The sequence below is a fragment of the Cavia porcellus genome, unplaced genomic scaffold, assembly GCF_034190915.1.
Source record: "Cavia porcellus strain 051 isolate PalLab524CR breed Dunkin Hartley unplaced genomic scaffold, mCavPor4.1 scaffold_8, whole genome shotgun sequence".
Taxonomy (NCBI): Eukaryota; Metazoa; Chordata; class Mammalia; order Rodentia; family Caviidae; genus Cavia; species Cavia porcellus.
In genome coordinates this window covers 41,652,232-41,672,223 of record NW_026947491.1, presented here as the reverse complement: position 1 = coordinate 41,672,223, position 19,992 = coordinate 41,652,232, and the positions used below count along the sequence as shown (strand labels likewise).

General features: G+C 39.7%; 1 protein-coding gene across 4 annotated transcripts in view; it reads left to right on the top strand.

Moving 5' to 3' along the window:
* Lima1 (LIM domain and actin binding 1) overlaps positions 1–19,780 on the top strand; it is a 99,317-nt gene extending 79,537 nt beyond the window's left edge. For 3 of the 4 annotated variants that reach the window (XM_003475784.5, XM_013159316.3, XM_063254717.1), the window contains 5 exons: positions 199–306; positions 4,435–4,492; positions 6,384–6,490; positions 14,775–14,908; positions 17,408–19,780. In XM_003475784.5, coding sequence (XP_003475832.2) covers positions 199–306; positions 4,435–4,492; positions 6,384–6,490; positions 14,775–14,908; positions 17,408–18,404 — 1,404 coding nt within the window. In that variant the 3' untranslated portion in view covers positions 18,405–19,780. Of the gene's footprint in view, positions 1–198; positions 307–4,434; positions 4,493–6,383; positions 6,491–12,018; positions 12,078–14,774; positions 14,909–17,407 lie in introns of all 4 variants that reach the window. The other variant, XM_063254718.1, reaches the window with a different exon arrangement.
* Positions 19,781–19,992: the final 212 nt, after the last annotated feature.

The window sequence follows — 19,992 nt, the reverse complement described above, 5'->3', positions numbered from 1 at the left end:
GGTATGTGGCCACACAGCTGCTTTTGTCATTTCACTAGTCACTAGTCTTGCTTGTGAGATTTAGGGGTTGATTTGGACCTGTGGCCTCCAAAAAGAATTTTTTTTTTTAACATTCCACATTTATTTGAAAGATGTGCTATGAGAAGAATGGAATGATGAGAATTTTTGAAAGGGTTCAAGGCTATTTTTATTTGACAGAATGAGTTGAAAGCCAGTGGTGGTGAAATCAAAAGTCATAAATTGGAGCAAAAGGAGAATGTGCCCCCAAGTCCTGAGGCCTGCACCTCCCATCAGGAGCTAGAAAAGGTAGGTAAAAAAGTCTGGTGTCCTGTTGCCAAACAAGCATGTGTTCTAAATTAGATGCTTAAAATTAGAAGCCACTTTAACTCTAGGCTGGAGGGTGTCTGGGAATTTGGTAACAGCTGCCAGGACAGATTGTCATTTTTGCAGGTCACATAATTTCACTTGGGAAGCTCTGCATTTTACAGCTGACCAGATAATGAGCCTTCATTGGAAAATTCTTTTGCTCAGCAAATGCTCACAGGCCATAGAGCTAAAGAGATTTTAAAAAATCTGTTTGATTACAGATAACTATTTTTAAAGTACTTGTATATGCTGAATTTAAGTACATGCTTAATAGTGTTCTGTTTGTTTTTATAGTACTAAAGATTGAACCCAGGGTCTTCACATGGAGCCACATCCCTAACCCTTTTTTTTGAGTCAAGATCTCACTACAGAGTACAGGCTGGCTGTGAGCTCACTGTGTAGCCCAGGCTGGTTTTGAACTCATGGCAATCCTCCTGCCGCAGCCTATGGAGTACTGAGGTTATAGGCATGGGTAACCACTTCCAGCCTCTTCTTATTTTTCAAGAAAAGGTCTCACTAAATCATTATGTTACCCAGGCTGGGTTTGAACCTGCATTCCTCCTGCTTTAGTCTCCCAGAGTGATGGGATTATAGGTATGTGCCATCGTGCCCAGTTTAACACATTTTTTTTTTGTTTGTTTGTTTTAAATAAAGTCTGCCTGTCTTGCTCAGGCTGGTCTGGAACTTGTGCTTTTGAGAGATCCTCCCACTTTAGCCTCCCAAGTAACTGGGACATGGCATATGTTACTATACCAAATTTATTTAACACATTTTAGAAAAGAAAATCTCATTCATTTGCTCAAAGTTTGTTTTTTGTTTTGCACTGCTGGGGGTCATACTCAGAGCCTTGTATATAATAAACATGTGCTTTGCCATTAAACTGTATGCCTAGCCCTCACTTAAAGTATTTTGAAAGGTGGGTACTATGATAATCATAGGAAATGCTAAGCACAGAAAAAGAAAATAAAGACAAAGCTGGGCATGATCAGATCATGAACACCTATAATCCCAGGACTAAACACCTGTAATCCCAGGTCTCTGAAAGACTGAGGCAGGATTGCAAATTCAAGCCCAGCCTGGGCAATTTAAGGAGACCTTGTCTCATAATTAAAAAAAAAAAAAGGAGGAAAGGGGATGTAGCTCTGTGCAAAAGTCCTGAGTTCAACCCTAATACCAAAACAAAACAAAAAACAAGTAAAGTGTTCTTTATGTGCTAGAAAACTAGCAGGGTATAAGGAGAGAGGAGTAATGGTGTGATGGGTTCATGGGAGAAGGAAACTTAAGTTCCTCAAGTAGGTTCTGTCTGAGCCACGTCTTAAAGAATGTGCAGAAAGAGGCTGAGTGAAGAAGGGAAGATTAAGAAGAAGAAGGGTGTGCAGACACAGTTTGGAAACCGAAGACTACGGCATGCTTGGGATTTGCAGTTGGCTAGAGTAAGGTACAAAGAAACAGTGGCAAGAAGCAGGGAAGAGAGGGCCAGGGCGAGGTCTGGGAAAGCATCTCAAGCATTTGGACACAGACTCGCCACACTGGAAAAGCACAGAAGATTTTAAGCAAGTCATATTTGTATTTTATGACTTAAATCGTTGGAAGAATGGCTTAGTTGCAGTAAGTAACAGTATTTATGCCAGATGAATTTATCATGTTTTCTGCAAGCCTACCCAATCTTTTTAGTCTTCTTTGTCAATATAACAATCAGATGTTGAATGAGATGATTTAATACTGTGATTAATCTTAGAAACAAATAACTAATGTTCTTGCATTAGTCCAAGGGTCACATGTGGTAGCTGTCTCCTTAACTGCCTGATTCCCCATGTTTTAAATGAGAGACTATTTTAAATATAATGAATGAAGCCAGGTGCAGTGGTACACACCTGTAATCTCAGCACTTTGGGAGGCTGAAACAGGTGGATCAGAAGCTTGAGTCCAACTTGGGCAATTTAGCAACTTAGTGAGATCCTGTCTCAAAAGAAAAACAAAAAGAAAATAAGTAACAATGTTTGAAATTTTCCTTATATTCTGTAAAAAAAATTTAAGGGAAAAATAATCTCAGCATGATATTCCTCCCATACTTACCCCAAGAATATAATTTGAGAAATAATCATCTGGAACATAATGCTTGGGTTGTCTGTGTATCTAATTTCATGCTTCTTTCTTGATTGCCTTCATGCTGATTTGAAACTAGAACTCTGGGTTTAACTGGAAGATCAGAACATTTTAATTATAGCCTAAAAGGTCATTAGCAAAACTGAATCACAAATTGGAGTGTGGGTGGGGAAGAAGGGATAAAAATAGTCGGTATTCTTTATGTGAATACTACAGGTTTATACGCCTTTGACTACTTTAAAGTTTGCAGCCTTTTTCAGAGCCTAGCTGTACTTCTGGCTGTGTGCCTAGCTTTTGTTAACCAGTACCTAATCACTGTGTAAACTTTAGCATGCTTCTTGAGGATATTAATGCTAGGACATCTGGGTGTGGGGCACACACCTATCATTCCAGCACTCTGGAGGCTGAGACAAGAGAATTTCTGCATGTTGAAGGGCAGTGGAGGCTACATAATGAGTTCAAGGTCAGCCTGAACTACACATAGTGAGACCCTGTTTTTTAAAAAAAAATTCTAGGACAAACTTTTTTTTTTTTTTTGAGCATGCAATGTTGTTCAGGATGGCTTTAAACTCACTTTATATAGCGTAAGCTAGTCTCAAATTTATGACAATCCTCCTTGCCTCAGGCTGCAAGTGCTGGCATATTCCACCACACCTGAGTAACTCTAACTTTCTATTCTTGAAATGGAACATTTTTGTCAAGGTATTGTACTTCCCTTTCTCCTCTTATGAATGAATTTTTGCTTTCCTTTAGTGAAACACTGAATTAAAATCTCCTATCTGGAAGTTCTTACAATAAAGTCATCTCATTGACCATGTCAGTGGTGTCAAAATTGGTATCAAGTTTAGCCCACAAGTTCAAGGTGACTAAATTAGAGGTGAGAAAAGAACATCTCAGGAGGGTTGCTCCTACTAAATTAGCAAACTCTGAGGAACTTGTTATAGAAATGTACAACTTTCAGAAGATTATTTCATATCATTAAATGAAATAATATACCTAATGTGATCAATCTGATACCTGGCACATCATAAATGCTTAGCAAATGTCAGCTGTTATTATTCTGGTTTGTTCACACCATGTCAGAATTCCTGTAATGAAAAGAGCATAGAAAAAACAACCATGTTGACATTCAGGTGCAGTTAGCCAACAGCTTAATCTCCATTGTAAATTTATTCAGTACATTAGACACTCAGTTTATAGCGACAAAATCCAATGTCTGAATGACATACTTTAAAAAATGTACATTATTGACCCTTGTTGACCTTTCATGATTTTTGGAATGGGGGGGCGGTAGTTGATACAGGAAGGCCAAGGGCTAGGCGAAAAGAGAACAAACTAGTAGAGAATTCTTTTATTTAACTTTGGTGACTCCTGGGAAAAAGGCATCTATCTTGTGCATAAGATCCACCGTCTTGTTAAGAACTGCCATTTTGAGACTGGGATTTTTAGGATACTCTTGGAGGTTAGTTTTAGGTAAATTTGTTTTTTAGCTATCAGCAAGTCATCTGTGTGGGCAAGCTTATTTCAGCAAAAGTGCATTTGGTTGGGAAATGGTAATTAGGAAAATTAATTGAATAAGAATAGTTCTTGTGTCTAAATACTTCATCTCATCTTGGGTGTGCTTTGCTCTCTTTGACGGGGTTTTGTTTTGCTCTGGTTTTTAAGAGTGAGATGATATGGTTTAGAAGCTTTTTTATAAAGGGAGATGATACACACTTCGGCAGTAGAGCTCAGTCTGTTTCTCCCGTTACTCTGTAATTGAGAGGCATGTTAATATCCTCATAAAAGGCATTGTGCTGCCGCTTGTTTAAATGCTCAGCTGTTCTGGTGCCCGTTATTTCCCCCAGGCAGCCAGTGGCTGACTAGAGTCAGCAGGTTTTTATAGCATTAACAGCAGTCTGCTCTTTTATTTTTAATGTGATTCTTAATATATCCTCCCCCCCCCTTTTTTTTTTTTTGCAGATTTCTGCAACTGAGAATAGACTGACAGACCATTCCACCCGAGCTGAAGATGACTTCTGTAAGCATTTGCCCTTAGCTTTGGAAGATGTGCTTCTCCATTCATTCTTGGTTCAGAGGTGTCACTGTTAAGAAAGTCACATACTAAATCTAGCAGTTTAGCTGATCAAGCTTCCACTCAGTTTTAAGGACTGGTGATTGAATTTCCTTCACACATTTCATGGCATGGAGAGAAGTTAAGTTCGATTAAATATGATTAACTTGGGATAAATGGAATACTTCAATGTATCTCTCTACTAAACTTCCTGATTTAAAGCTGTGTAAGTAATTTTGAAGTTTTACTTTAACAGGGATTTGTGCAAGAAAGATTTAATTCATTTACCAGTATAAAAAAAATTGGCATGTGAGCCAGGCATGGTGGTACATGCCTGTAATCTTAGCATTCTGGGAATCTGAGCAGGAGGATTGGAAGCTTGAACATAGCTTAGGCAATCTAGCTAGATCTTGTCTTTAAGGGACACTGAGTGTAGCTCAGTACAAAGGCCCTAGATTCATTCACCAATACATTGGTATTTGAGTATCACTTTAGGGCTTTAGAAGTTTTCCTCCTGATGTTGAATTTTTTAATCATTTTACCCTATTTTGGAATCATTTTGCATCTCCCAAAGATAGAAGTATTTTGTTTTTACTTCACCATGTCCACTTTCCATTCTAATTTTCAGTGCATTACTTAAAATAGATACAGATTTCTAGCATTCCCCCCAAAAAATGAGTTTACTAGTCAATAAAAGCTCCACAACTAAAATAGAAGTATGAGCTGCATAGATCTCTAATAAACTCTACCTTAATATTTCAGGGAAAAACTCTTACTGCTTAAATCCAGGAACATTTCTTTTGTAGTCATTTTACTTGCGCTAGAAATACTTATGGTTTTGATTAAGTTTGTAAAACTTTTTTTTAAAGTAAGCCTTAATCTTTTGCTACTTTTGTTGGCTCAACTCTAGATTTTAAGGAGCCTTTTTTTTATGATTCCTTAGTAGCTATGTAAGTGGATTTTTTAAATGCTGCTTCTGAGTTCCACAGGATAATACACTGGCAGGAAGTTAACTCATGCAGTTGGCACTTTGATGACTATGAAAAAACTTTGTGGATCCCCTTTCTACAGTCTTTATCCATGGATATCTGCTACAAGTCTGACCACAGGATAGTGAAATTAAACATGCAACACACATGCATATTCATGGCATGAGAGTTCTGCCCGCAGGTGTTGCCATTTTCCCATTTTCAGTTGAAGCACTCAGAGGTTATTGGGAGTACCAACTACCAAAAAACATCGGAGTCCACAGTTTTGATAAATAACAAATGCTATGGGGCAGAAAGTTCTTTATGCAGGGTGGTTTGGATTCCATCTGTGTGGCAGGGTAAGCCTCCTAAATGACAGCAGCCTCATTTGTGAGAGAACTTGAAAGCTAGACTTTTAGACTGTTCTTAAACAGAAGAACAGTGCTTCAAGAATAGTGTTTGTAAGGAAAAAGACAAAAAAAAAAAAAAGAAACCAAAAAAGGGCTGGGGGTTTAGCTCAGTGGCGTAAGCACCTGCCTTGCAAGCAGGCAGTCGTGAGTTTGATCCCTGGTACCGATAAAAAGGAAAAAGACAAAAAAAAAAAAAAAAGAGAGAATAGTGCTTGTTTGTTTGTTTTTATCCCCCCAGCCCCAAGAATAGTATTTTTTGTGGCATTGAAAATACATTCCAAAAAAATTCCATGATCCATGGTGCCCAGTTTTTGCTTTTTGGAAGAACCCATTCTTTTGGTTTTTTTTTTTAATTGGTACCAGGGATCGAACTCACAGGCAGGCACTTATGCTGCTGAGCTAAATCCCCAGCCCCCAGAAGAACCCATTCTAAGACTTCCCTATGAGATACTATAAAATGTTGTTTTGTAACTTGAGCAGGTAACTCTCAGGTTAAGAATGAGGCGCAGCCGTCTGTGTCCCCCATGCTGAGTCCAGACACCAGAGCCTCCAGCCTTTCTGAAAGCTCCCCTCCCAAGACATTGAAGGTATGGTAGCCGCCTCTATCTGGGTTGGGGACATGGCTTATTAGTAGAGCTGATTGAACAGTATGTTCATTGTAACCTGTTTCTCTTTTCCTGGGGATAATAATTCCAAATAAGGATATACTTAAAAATTGCTTTCCTGAAAATCTTTCTTCTGCTCAAGTGTTTGCGCCGGGATGGGGAAAGGTCATTAATGTCTCTGTTCGAAATCTGGAAAACTCATGGAAGTTTTACAAAAATTTGAAGCCAAATAAAGTAATAAGACTTTTAAAAATTTAAGTTTATAGATCTGTGAACGGGTGAAGGCCCACAAAATGAGAAATATGAAATATCTGGTAAACTAAAATTAGCATATCAGATAGAAATGTGCAGTCACTTAAGAACAGTGGCTCTGCCTTCTGAATGGTTTGATCATAACCTGACTGATTGTTAACATTTTACAGAAAGAATGTGTTTGCTGGAATGGGAGTTGACCAGTCCATTTCTGTAAAAAATTGGCATGTAAGCAAAATTATACTAGGGTATAATATAAGATGTTAAGCAATGAACAAAATTTCTGTATACTAAGATAATTTTATTGGGCTATTCAATGTCCAGTCTCCTTTTATCCCCCAATTTAAAAAGTCTTTCCCCCTCTATAAGCAAATATATATTCCCATAAAATTGACCCAAAAAAGATTTAAATATTTTTTCCAAAATGTATTTCAAGTTTGTCAGCTGACATGTTTCAGTTACATGCTGTTAATGCAGTATTTCTCCATCTATATGATTAATAATCAAACATACCCATACTTCTTTAGTATCTTTCTCCGTGGTGCTCTTTCATAGCTGGATCTTGTGCCAAAAGTTTTAGCTTGATAGAAACTCAGAAGATAGAATTAGGTAAAGGTGGTTTGTGCTGCCCCAACTTCGTATTGTTGTCTTCCATACTTATATGCCTTTACTGTGTGTGGATCTATTTTAGTGCATAAGAAAAATGAAGAGCCGGGCATGGTGGTTCACGCCTGTAGTCCCAGCACTCAGGAGGCTGAGGTGGGAGGATTGTTGCAAGTTCGAGATCAGCCTGAGCTACAAAGTGAGCTCAAGGCCAGCCTGAACTACATAGTGAGACCCTGTTTCAAAAAAGACAAAAAAAAAAAAAAGAAAAGAAAAGAAAGAAAAATGAAGAGAAAAGGGCAGAGATGAGGGTCTGGAATAAAAGGAAAAAACGGGAGAGTCCAAGATTTAAAGGGAAGGTTTAAAGGATAGGGATAGTTTTGAAGATAAACACAAAAAATCCAAAAGGAAGCAGAAGTTTAGGAGTAGATTTCTTTATAAGCATCAGGGACCTGGCCGAGATCTCCAACTGCTTGTATCATGTGTGCAGCCAAAAGATAAAGTAAGTAAGAAAAAAAAGTGCTAGGGATTTAGCTCAGCAGCATAAGCGCCTGCCTTGCAAGTGCATGGTTGTGAGTTTGATCCCTGGTACTGGTAAAAAAAAAAAAAAAGATAAAGTAAGAAACAGACAAATTTAGTAATGCATGATGGGAGGCTGGGTAGTCAATGCCTCATGATGGGCAAAGACACTCCAAGCTAGTTGCTATTTATTAGCCAGTGTGGGGAAGAAGGGTGGGTGCTTTTCCTGGAACAGCCCAGAGGCTGTGGTAGAAAGGGCAAGTTTAATATCAGAAAGAAAATAAGCCAAGATCCATCCCCACACCTGGGTGATAATTTCATTGACCAAGAAAAGGGAATTTCCACACCCACCCACAAGGCAAGCAATGCAAGGAGAGCCTAGGACAGATATTATGTCATTTTACAATTTATAGTCTCCAACAGAAACGTAACAAGAGAATCATGTGTGGTGGCACACACCTGTAATTCCAGCACTCTAGAGGGCTAAGCCAGGAGGATCAAAAGTTCCAGCCCAACCTGGGCAACTTAATGAGACCCTATCTATCTCCCAAAAGGTTATAGCTCAGTGCAAAGCCTGGGGTTCGGACCCCAATACCACCAAGGGGAATCAGGGTTGGAAGGGAGAACAAATGACCTGAGATGACTCAGTCTGCACATGCATCCCACCTAACTCTCTTCTGGCCTTGGAGATCTGCTCATGCAGATCTCAGTACTTTATTTTTCCATCACCCCAAAGCTAATGACAGCAAATGCCACCAGGTTACTTTCATTTCCAGCCTGTCCAGACGTGAGTTCTTGGGTTTTGAATCAAAAATGGCAAATAGAAGGAACTAAGGAAATAACTCAGTGGTGGAGCATTTGCCTAGTGTATAGGAGGCTCTGGGTTCGAAACTGAACCACACCTCACCACACCCCCTAAAAAGCAAAGTTAAAATAAAGACAGGTGGGCAGATCTGACTTAGTCATGGATTTCTGTGTGATGGAGGGTCCTGGGGAATTTCTCTGGCTCATCTAAGAGCTAAAATTGTTCTTGAGACTGTTTCAATGCTCAACACAGCCATTCCTCCTTCAGATGGTAGACCAGACATCTATTATTTTGGACTGATCTTGTGCTAGGTTGAGATCTTTCCTGATTCAAACTGCAAGGTCTGAACTGATGAGTTCTGTGTGAAATGCTACAGCTCATGTAGATCTTTCCAGGTACACCAGCAAGTATAGACAGAGGTAGAAAACTCTGCAATTGGATCAGTCCCACACATACTCCTTTGGTCCTGTTTATTCAGCAGTAGACTGCAAACATCTCTGCCTTTACAGACAGTATAGAGCATTGGATGAAGACTGGAATAAAGTGGCCTACCTATGCTTATCTACAGTCCAAAGTTCAAAGTCATGGTGTCCAGAGGCTGAGGGTGGAACTCAATTACATTTCCGCTTTTATTTAAGGGCAAAAGGGCAATTTTTTTCTCTCCTCAGAACTTCCTTTTACCAGTCTGCAGGCAAGCAAGACGTTTTAGTTAATGTATACAAGAAGACCTGTTGGTATAACTGGTCTCATGGCTCTAGACTGCAGCAGAAATTGTTTCTCCACTTAGGGAAATTACATGCAGCTAAAAATATATTGTTCACTCAGAATAGATTTTTGGATCCCACATATCCTAGAAAAAACTGTTCCTTAGTGCCCATCTGTCTGTTATTGGAAATAGGACATCTAAGGTAGAGACTTACTTCATTTCAAATTTAGCTTCATGAAGAGGGGGGCAGTAAGGATTTTGTTCTCCTTGAACACTGGCCATGTAGTTTAATTGATGTGACTTGGTGCTAATAAAATTGAAATTGCATGTCCTTCTTAAAAGGATGTTCTGCGAGCAGAGCTCAGCAGACCCTGTGAGAAGTATACCTGTTTATACTTCATGAGACTCACAAGATTTTAAATTGTCAGCTATAGCACAGTAAAAAAGGGGGAAAGTGAGACTCCAAGATCTCTTAAGCTTTCTCTTTCCAGCTGACAGAAGTCCTCCACTGAATGTTCCCAGAGGGGAGCAGGGAGAAAGAGGAGAGCAAGGGGATGAAGCTGGCTCTGGGAACGCCTTCTTGGCTTCTCTGTGCTAAGGACAAGCCAGAGCCAGACCTCCTCAGCTGGCCCTACTGTTGGGTGTGGAAGGAAAGCCCAGCAGACTCTGTGAGAAGACATGTTGCAGCACCCCTTCTGGTTTCTGGTCAACAGTGGTGCTGGGGACAAGAAGCCAGGGCCTCACACGTTAGGCAGGTGCCTAGCACTGAGCTACAGCCCCAGCCTTTGTCATGGGCTGGTGCTACTTTACTAAGCTAGAGTTCCTCTAGAAAGGCACCTAGACTCTTTTCTGTCTAGGTGTCTGTTAGAGCACTAACCTTTCCTCTGTGGACATAGAGCAGTCTGTAAGATATGAATATTAGGCACACATGGTGGCACATGCCTGTGTTCCCAGCCCTCTGGGAGGCTGAGGCAATAGGATCACAAGTTTGAGCCCAGCCTGGGAAACTTTGCAATGTAGTGAGTCCTGTCTGAAAATAAGAAAGAGCTGGAATGTATCTCACGATGGAGACACTGGGTTTGATCACTAGTACAAGAAGAAAAAAAAACTCTCATGTTTTCACAAAGAGTTTCATGGCAAGTTGAAAGCTGCACTGAGCTGATGTATTTACTATATGATGAAACTATTTTCTGTATGATGAAAAATTGTAGTTTTATTACCTAGATATTTTGCAGAAATTGAAAAGAGGGAATGAAGGTATTTGTGGAGTTCTGAGGAAAGGAGGTCTCATCTCAATACAGAATTCTGATTTCATTATCTTATCCAAGTGAAGTTTCATTAGACTGAAAAGAAAATGTAAGACATAAGGGTGAAAAAGTGTAGATAAAGCCATGCAAATTTATTGGAAAATTTGTTGGAAAAATGATTTTAAGTAGATGCTTATCAAGTGGGGTTCTGTAATATCCCTCATGTGGAAAAGGTAGTATTTATGAACATGAATTATTTATATATACCTCATTCATTCCAGAATATCCTGAAGGTATTATCTGTACGTTTTAATTTAAAACCAAGTGAAGACTGGCTTTTTAAAAGTGCTGCAGTGAGATTATTTTCATTTGGGTTTGCATCTGCTTCTCTTTTCCTTTAGTTATGGAAATTTAACATTCTAGGACAATTTAGAAAATGCTCTGTTGGTTTGGGAATCAGGAGTTCCAGGTTTTAATTCTAATTCTGTTCCAGTGAGTATAATTTTGATAAGCACCTGACATCTTGGTACTTTAGCTTCTATATATAAAAGATGATTGGGGGAAGAGGGATGAAAATAGTCTGTACTTACCAACTAGAAAACTATATTGTAAAGATTTTTAAAATGTCTAACATGCTCTTTGGCAGTGTTTGAAATGTGACTGTGCCAAGCTTGAGAGTGTCATAAAGGCATGGGCAGGACAGATGCCAGGCCTATGAGAATGGGAGCAAGTGTTGGGCATTGATTATGTTTCCTGTTTGAATAGACATGGGCGCAATTACAGAAAAGTGGCTGAGAGCCCAGGACAGAGGAAATAAAGTGAAAGCAGAGCCACAGCCACTCTGACTTGGCATGTTACCATGTTGGGGTCCTCTTGTCTTTACTACATTGTGTGGTCCCTTCAGCAGCTGCCACATAAGCCTTAAATAATATCCCAGGGACTACATGAGAAGTGACGGAAATGGGGACCTGGTTGGCCTGGCTCATTAGGAGCTTGTGGCTGCACCTGATGAGAGAACAATCTATTAAGGTGATCTTCAAGAGGAAGATGACTTTTCTGTGGGTGAAACTCCCTTAAAGAGACACCCAGTGTGAGCCAGGTGTGAGAGGTGGTAAAGCACTAAAGAATGGTTAATGAGACACTCTTTGTGTGGGTGAAGTCTCATGAAAGATTGTTCTCTTAAGCTGGCTTATGTCCTACCTTCAGGGAGATACTAGTGAAGCTAATTTTGCCATGATTAGCACAGTTACTTTTTAGAAAGAAAATACAGTCTTATTCTTGGTTCAGAGTTACTGAGTTTTAGATTGGCTGTGGTCAAGCACTCCAGGGCACTGCAAATGCTGTGTATTCATTGAAGGTTCCTATTTGTCTCTTCCAGCTTCTGCTTCCTGCTCCTGGTACCTAATTTCTGCTCCTGCCTTCTACTTTCCTCCTAATGTGAGCTCAACCTTCACTTTCTCTGATGTTCTCTTTTCTGTTCACTGGGCTACCCCCTTCTGCAATGTGTTCCTTGTCTCTGTGTTTGTGTTTATGGAAGTCCCTCCATTCCCCTCCTATACAACACCCATTTCCTCTCACACCAACGGGTGAGGTTTCTGTCTGCTGCTGTCTTTACCAATCTCACCGAATACTTAAATCTATTTCAAGTGTTAAAATACAGAGTGCCCTCTTTGCAACTGGAAGAAATTGAATCGGACAAATATTTCTGTCCTATTTTTTTGTCCTATTACTTTTATATTAATGAATTGGGATTTGGACAGGCTCTTTCATGGGCTTCAATTGTATTATTATATGCAAATCTTTCTCTGCATTTTAATCAGCCTTCTCCTTGCTGGGCAAGGACCACCTAGTCCTTTTTGTGAAAATGTAATTAACATCCTCAGCAATTTCTTTTTTTTTAAATTTTTTGTTGTTGAGGACCAAAAGTAGGGCCTCAAGCGCTGGACAAGCATTCCACTCCTTTGCTAAATCCCCAGCTGTGCAATCGTAATTAAAACTGCAAATGCAGACATTTCCATTTAGGTCCAGTCCAATGAGAATGTTCTGAGTTCCAAGTAATGCCTTATTTCCAAAAGCTTCCAGTATTATACTGGGTCATGTGGTAACTAAGTTGTTGCCTGCGGTCCTTTTTTTTTTTTTTTTTTTTTTTTAAAGATGGGGGTCACACTATGTAGTCCAGGCTGGCCTTGAACTCACTTACATAACCCAGACTGGCTTCAAACTTGCAGCAGTCCTCCTGCCTCAGCCTCCTGAGTGCTGAGGTTACAGGCATGCACCGGCACACCAAGCTGGTCTTTTGAGTGTTGAGATTTTTTTTAGTACTCTACTCCTAGAATAAAATGGGTTGCTATTACCTTGACATTTCTACGCAGTTTTGTTATTTCTTATTTTGTTATTTCTTTTGGTATTTCTTAACTCCTTTGGGTACTATTTGGGAGTTTGTCACTAATTTTATTAAACTCCCTTTGTAGATCTTTCTCTTCACTTCTATTTTATGCTCATTTTCTGTTCCCACGTCCTGTCCAAATCTACTGGAAAACTATTGCTGTTTTGTTTTCCTTCTTAGTGAATCATATGGCAAGTGACCAGTAGTTTGAATTTTCATGGGTCTATTTTTAGGCTTTTCAATCAAGTCTATCTTGCGCATTAATGATTCTGATCCTGGGCTGTGGAAGTAATTTGTATTATTTACTGCCATGTGTTTCTGATGGGAGCCAACTGGCCGGGGTGCCACCTAAACTTCCTCCTGCATTGCTGGTTGGGGTGTCATGTTGGGACAAGCCAAATGTTACTCACACATACGAACTGCTTGGCTCTCCTATTATTTCAGGAATTCTGGCTTTTACTAGTGCTGGAGTACCAACTATTTTATATTTTTTAGGGTTGAGTTTTATCAGATTGATACAATATGCCCACCTTACTCTACACTTAGAAAATTGTTCATGAATTCCCAACATTAACAAATGTAGTGTCAACCAGACATAGTGATGCACACCTGTAATCCTAGCACTTGGGAGACTGAGTCAGGAGGATGGCAGTGAGTTTGAAGCCAGCCTGAGATACATAGTGAGTTCAAGACCAGCCTGCACTACATAGCAGGACCCTGTCTAAAAATAAAAAAAAAATGTATTCTGCATTGCATTCCTTTTATTCTCTGCTGATTTTTAGAAACAGTACCTTAATAGGCTAGTCTTCCTTTTAGGCCTAACAAAACAGTTTGTGCCTGTGATAAATTGTTCCACTTGTGTGTCAGTTTTGACTTGTTAAAAATATGCTTGCTGGGCATGTGGCATACACTAGTATCCCAGCACTCAGGCAGCTGACACAGAAGGATGGCTGTGAGTTTGAGGTCAACCTAGGCTACATAGTGAGTTCAAGGCCAGCCTAAACTACACCTTAAGATTCTATCTAAAAAATATATAATAATAATTGTTTTAAGTCCAAAAAATAGGGGCCGGGGATTTAGCTCATCAATATAGGCACCTGCCTGGCAAGCGCAAGGTGATGAGTTCTAACACCGATACCAGTAAGTAAAATAAATAAATCAAAAAGTAGTACACTTAGTTGATTGAGCAAATAAGATTAAAAGAGTAGGTGAATGAAAGATGCTTAACTGCCTTTACCTAATTCCTAAAGCCAAATGCTCTTGCTTGCCTTGAGAGTTATCCCTGTTAGAATGTTTTTTTTTTTTTTAACGAGAAAAATATATTTATTGAGAGAAAGAAAGCTTCTGTCCAAGAGACAGTAGGGGTCCCAAGTGGGTTGCCCTAGAATCTGTTCTTATAATAATGTATCCTTGGCACTTGAATCAGATATCTTCTTCTGTGTTATGATGACATTTTCTGCCTTGCCCTTACCTTGTGTGTGTGGTGGTTTGTTTACACCTTTCTCGGCAGTGTAGCCCAAGCCCAGCTGTCCTCAGTGGCTGTTACATTAGGCAGCCAGAGAGTCTGAGGAGGGGATACAGTAGAACCTCTTGGCTTTAAAGAGTCAGCTGACAGAACACAGGTTTTTAGTGTCCTGTGAACATTGATGGGCCAGCTAAGGGAGCCCTTAAAGAACAGATCCTAGGGCACATCTTAGCAGAGGACTAGCCCATCACTGCCTACACTAAAGTCCTTTTCCTTTTCCTAGAAGTTTCAGGCACCTGCCAGAGAGACCTGTGTTGAATGCCAGAAGACAGTCTACCCCATGGAGCGTCTTCTGGCCAATCAACAGGTGTTTCACATCAGCTGCTTCCGTTGCTCCTATTGCAACAACAAACTTAGGTAAGCCAGACCAAAAAAGCCATCTCTCTCTGTACTTGGAACTCCAAAGGAATCTTTGGCTTTTATGGCACTGATACTAAAAGCATTTGTGCTAATTGTGTTGCCTGGAAGCTCCTGAAAAATTAGAAAACATGATTTAGTGACTGGTCTTTCATGCCAAATTATAGTGCTGTTTGGGGTGTCTTGATGCATTGATATATTTGTTTGCATGCTAGGACTGATATTTAAATAATATGAAGTGCACACAGAGTCCCCTGTGACCTAATTTACTAGATGATTTTCCCTTGGCATCACAGAATCATAAAGTTAAGAATTCCTAAGAGGTTACTCGCCTAAACCCTTATTTCAGTGCCTTAAGCACTGTATAAATGGTAATAATAGCAATAATTATAGCCCCTGGAGAGCATGTTTTCTCTGTGCTTCTTTGTTTTGTTTATTTCTGAGAAAATAATTAGTATGTGTCATTCTAAATAACTCAAAGATATAAATGTGACAAACTGGGAAATTATTCCATGTTAATTCATTCTAATCTGTTGTAAGCCTCATTTTAGTCAACTCCTTAGAGAAGTCAGCATTCAAGATGTCTCTCTGCCCAATTTTCCTTACAGAACAAGCACTTCTCCTAAATACACTCGGGAGATACCTCATCATTGCTTCAGCCAGTGTTAGATACCTCTAACTAGACAACTTCCTCATTCTTTTTCTTCCTTTTTTTCTTCTTCTTCTTCTTTTTTTTTTTTTTTTTTGAGACAAGGACTTGCTATGTAGCCCGGGCTGGTCTTGAATATATACTGATCCTCCTGCCTCAGCCTCTCGAGTGCTAGGATTACAAAACTGTGCCACCATGCTCAGCAACAACTTCCTCTTATATTAAGCCAAAATCTGCCTCTGTGACTTCCAGTCAGTTGGTTTTTTGGGGTTTTTAGTTGTTGTTGTTGTTTATTTTTCTACCTGCAAAGTTCGTTTTTGCTCTGGAGCACATTATTTTCATGACATACTTTCATTATTGTAACCTTTTAAAATACATTGACCTAGGGCCAGGGGTTTAGCTCAGTGGCACAAGTACCTGCCTGGTAAGCACAAGGTCATGAGTTCAATCCCTGATGCCCCCCCCCCAAAAAAAGCCTATATCATTGAACTATGTCTAAATCGCTTTCTTAGTTGCTGGGACACTGACTTGACACCCTTAATTTAAGGGAGGAGAGGTTTATTTTGTTCACATTTCAGGCTGACTCCAAGGCAGGTTGGGGTAGTAGAGAGGGCCATGGCAGAGGAGGGCTGACTACAACATTGAGGACAGGGAGCAGATTCAAGGGAGGACCTAGGAAGGGAGATAATACTTTTTGGGGTCACACCCACAGTGACACACTTCTTGCAACCAGATCCCCCATCTCCTAACAGCAAGCCAGTTTATACTCCCCTGTAATCTAATCACCTCTCCACAGCCTGGTCTATGAGGGTGTGAGGATTTTGGGGGATCCATAGCACACCCTGCAAGAGACTACATATAGATTTGTCCAATACTGACACTGAGTAAGGCCAACCTCCTGGCTGCTGCTCACTGTTACTCTATTACCCATAGCCTACTCAGTGCACGGGTGCTTGTACGCAGGCTGAGAATCAAATCTAGAGCCTTGGACGTGCTAGGTGAGCACCTTACCTCTAAGCTTTATTCCTGGCCCCATAGCTTACATTTATTCAGTCAGTAAGAGCTACTGAGTGCCAACTGTTTTTAGGGCAGTATATCCATTTTTGTAGCATTATGCTTTTAAATTATGGCACAAATGGGAAAGTAAAACAGCTTCAGTTTTTTTAGTGAAGGAACATCATCACAAGTAGTTACAGGTACTCAGGAAATATAAAAATAATCAGAGCTAGGTATGATTAACTAGGGAGAACTTCTCCAGGAAAAGTAATTTAAAAGAATTTTGACAGGGCCAGGGATTTAGCTCAGCAGCATAAGCGCCTGCCTGGCAAGTGCAAGATTTTGAGTTTGGTCCCCGGTGCCAAAAAAAAAGAATTTTGATAGAGGAGAGTGAAGTCATTTGAAAATGGCGAGCACATACCAGGTGGAAGAATGACTTGTGAGGGCTTAGTCTTAGACACAAGTATGTTTCATGTAAGGATTAAACATATATATGTATGTCTAAAAGGAAGTAGTTCATTGCTGTGCTTTTAAAGATATTTTTCTCACTTAGCATCTTTTTTTTTTTTTTTGTACTAGGGATCGAACTCATGACCTAAAACTTGGCAGGTAGGCACTTATTGCCACTGAACTAAATCCCCGGCTCTCATTTAGCATCTTTTGAAAATACTGGAAATGGGGCTGGGGATTTAGCTCAATGGCATAAGCACCTGCCTTGTAAGCAGGCGGTCTGAGTTCGATCCCCGGTAACGATAAAAAAAATAAATAAATAAAATACTGGAAATGCCAGATGTTAGACTGCTAATATAAATGAGAATAGTAAGATTTGTTAACTTGTGTTCTTTTTCTGACAGTCTAGGGACATATGCGTCTTTACATGGGAGAATCTATTGTAAGCCTCACTTCAATCAACTTTTTAAATCTAAAGGCAACTATGATGAAGGCTTTGGGCACAGACCACACAAAGATCTGTGGGCAAACAGAAACGAAACTGAGGAGTCCCTGGAGAGACCAGCTCAACTTCCAAATGCGGTGGAAACGCCCCAGAGCCCAGGGGTAGAAGATGCCCCCATTGCCAAGGTAGGTGTGCTGGCCGCGAGTATGGAAGCCAAGGCCTCCTCTCAGCCAGAAAAGGAAGACAAGCCAGCTGAGACCAAGAAGCTGAAGATCGCCTGGCCTCCCCCAGCTGAACTTGGCAGCTCTGGAAATAGCTTGGAGGAAGGAATCAAAGTATCTAAACCCAAATGGCCCCCTGAGGATGAAGTGAGCAAGCCAGAAGCTCCTGAGGACATAGATTTGGATCTGAAAAAACTACGACGGTCTTCATCACTGAGAGAGAGAAGCCGCCCGTTCACTGTCGCAGCTTCATTCCGAACCTCCTCTGTCAAGAACCCCAAAAATTTGCACCCACCTGTCAGAAAAGGCTGGAGCATGTCAGACCAGAATGAAGAGTTTGCAGAGGAAGTAGTGGCAGAAAGGAAACAAGTGGAAAATGCCAGGGTTCCTGAGAAGAATGGGAGCGTGGGGCAGAATAAGGAGTCTACCAGAGGAGAGGCAGGGAGGAGAAGTAGGGAAATTCATAGTTTTGAGATGAGGAGTGAGAATCTTGTAGAAAATGGCGCAAACCTCAACGATGAATATAGCAGCTTCCTCAAAGAGCAGTCTCCAGTAGAACCCAAGACTCCAAAGTGGTCCAGCTTTGCAGATAACACCTCCCCTAAAGAATTCACTACTCAGAATCAGAAATCCCAGGATATGGGATTCTGGGAAGGAGATGTGGTCAAAGAGCTGTCTGTAGAAGAACAGATAAAGAGAAATCGGTACTATGATGATGATGATGATGAAGAATGACAAACTACAATGTGCTGGGAATTAAATTCATCTTAGTTTTAGTAGGCCACTGCCCTTTGTCAAAGTGAGGCAAGAAATGAGAATCCTACATGAACTGTCATTTTTGTGGAAGCAACTTTGGAAATGAATTCCTGCTACCAAAAACAAAAACAAAGAAACATACTGCAGTAACACAATTCTACTCAGGTGTGGTGCTATAACCCCAGCATGCAGGAGGCCAGCCTGGGTAACATAGTGAGACCTTGTCTCAAAAACAACAAAAACAAAAAACACAAACCAGTTCTAAGTGCTAAAGATAACATTTCTTAAATCTTACATTTTAATGATAAATTAATCTTAAATTTTAATGATATGTATAAGTGCTTATAAGCAGGGAAATATTCCAATGGTTATAATCCAGATTCCACTATATTCCCAAAAGATAATATTAAAGTAGATAGATGATTAATAGTACATTTTTATATACAATTGTGGAAATAAGAGAACATACACAGGGACTTAAAGGTCTAAACATTATGATTGAATGCACTTTAGTATAAAGGGCATACTTTGTATATTTTTAAATGTATACGAATTTGATTTTTTAGTATTCAGCTGTTAAGAGATCAAATATTTAGTCTTCTAAGATTTTTTTAGGTTAATTTTGTTACTCTGATTATATGGGGAATGTATCACTTTGCATCCTACTCTTTACATCTTGAATTATTGAAGTACAAGATAGCTGCCTTTTCAGAGCATCTTTTCAGATAATTGAAGAACCAACCTGCAAGTTTTAGTGATTGGAGAGATCCACTGTCTTCCAAATATTCTGTGGTATTTGCCAGTGAGTTTGACTACACCCCAAGTGATTGCTTTCTTTTTTGTAGTATCTTTGCTTTTCAAAATTTACCGAAGATTGCAATATTTTTTGTAAGACCTTTGGATCATTATTCACCAAGCTCCATATTAAGGCAAAGTGAGTTCAAGGGAAGAATAACGGAAAGAATTGCCTTAACCCACTTAATCTCAGGTCTCCAGACCTGTATTTCACTTCTGATATCATCTTTCTGAGACACTGATTTTTACTTATCTCTGAAGTGTACTGATTTTTTATGGCAGACTATTCCCAGAGAGAAATCAATGAGTGATAGGCCTTTTTATTGAAATAGTTTTCCTTAGTATTAAGGCTTGGAACATATGAGCTTGAGTACATTTGTTGTACATAATTGATATTCCAAATTGTATGTAGGGGAGAAAGATGTATTTCAAGATATAGGCTTTTCTTTGTACTGCATTAGAGATTGAACTCTAATATTTCTTAGAGATGTAAAATATTCTGTTTTCTTACTGTTTTGATTAGTCTGGGACATTCTTATTCAATAAAGGTTTTAATTTAATTTGAACTTGTCAGTGCTCCTTTTCCACTTACACATTGTTAGAAACCATCCTGATTTGTTTAATTTAGCAGTTTGGTAAGAAAAATCAAAGAGGGGGGCTGGGGATTTAGCTCAGCGGCATAAGCGCCTGCCTTGGAAGCAGGCAGTCATGAGTTCGATCCCCGGTACCAATAAAAAGACAAAAAAAAAAAAAAGAAAGAAAAATCAAAGAG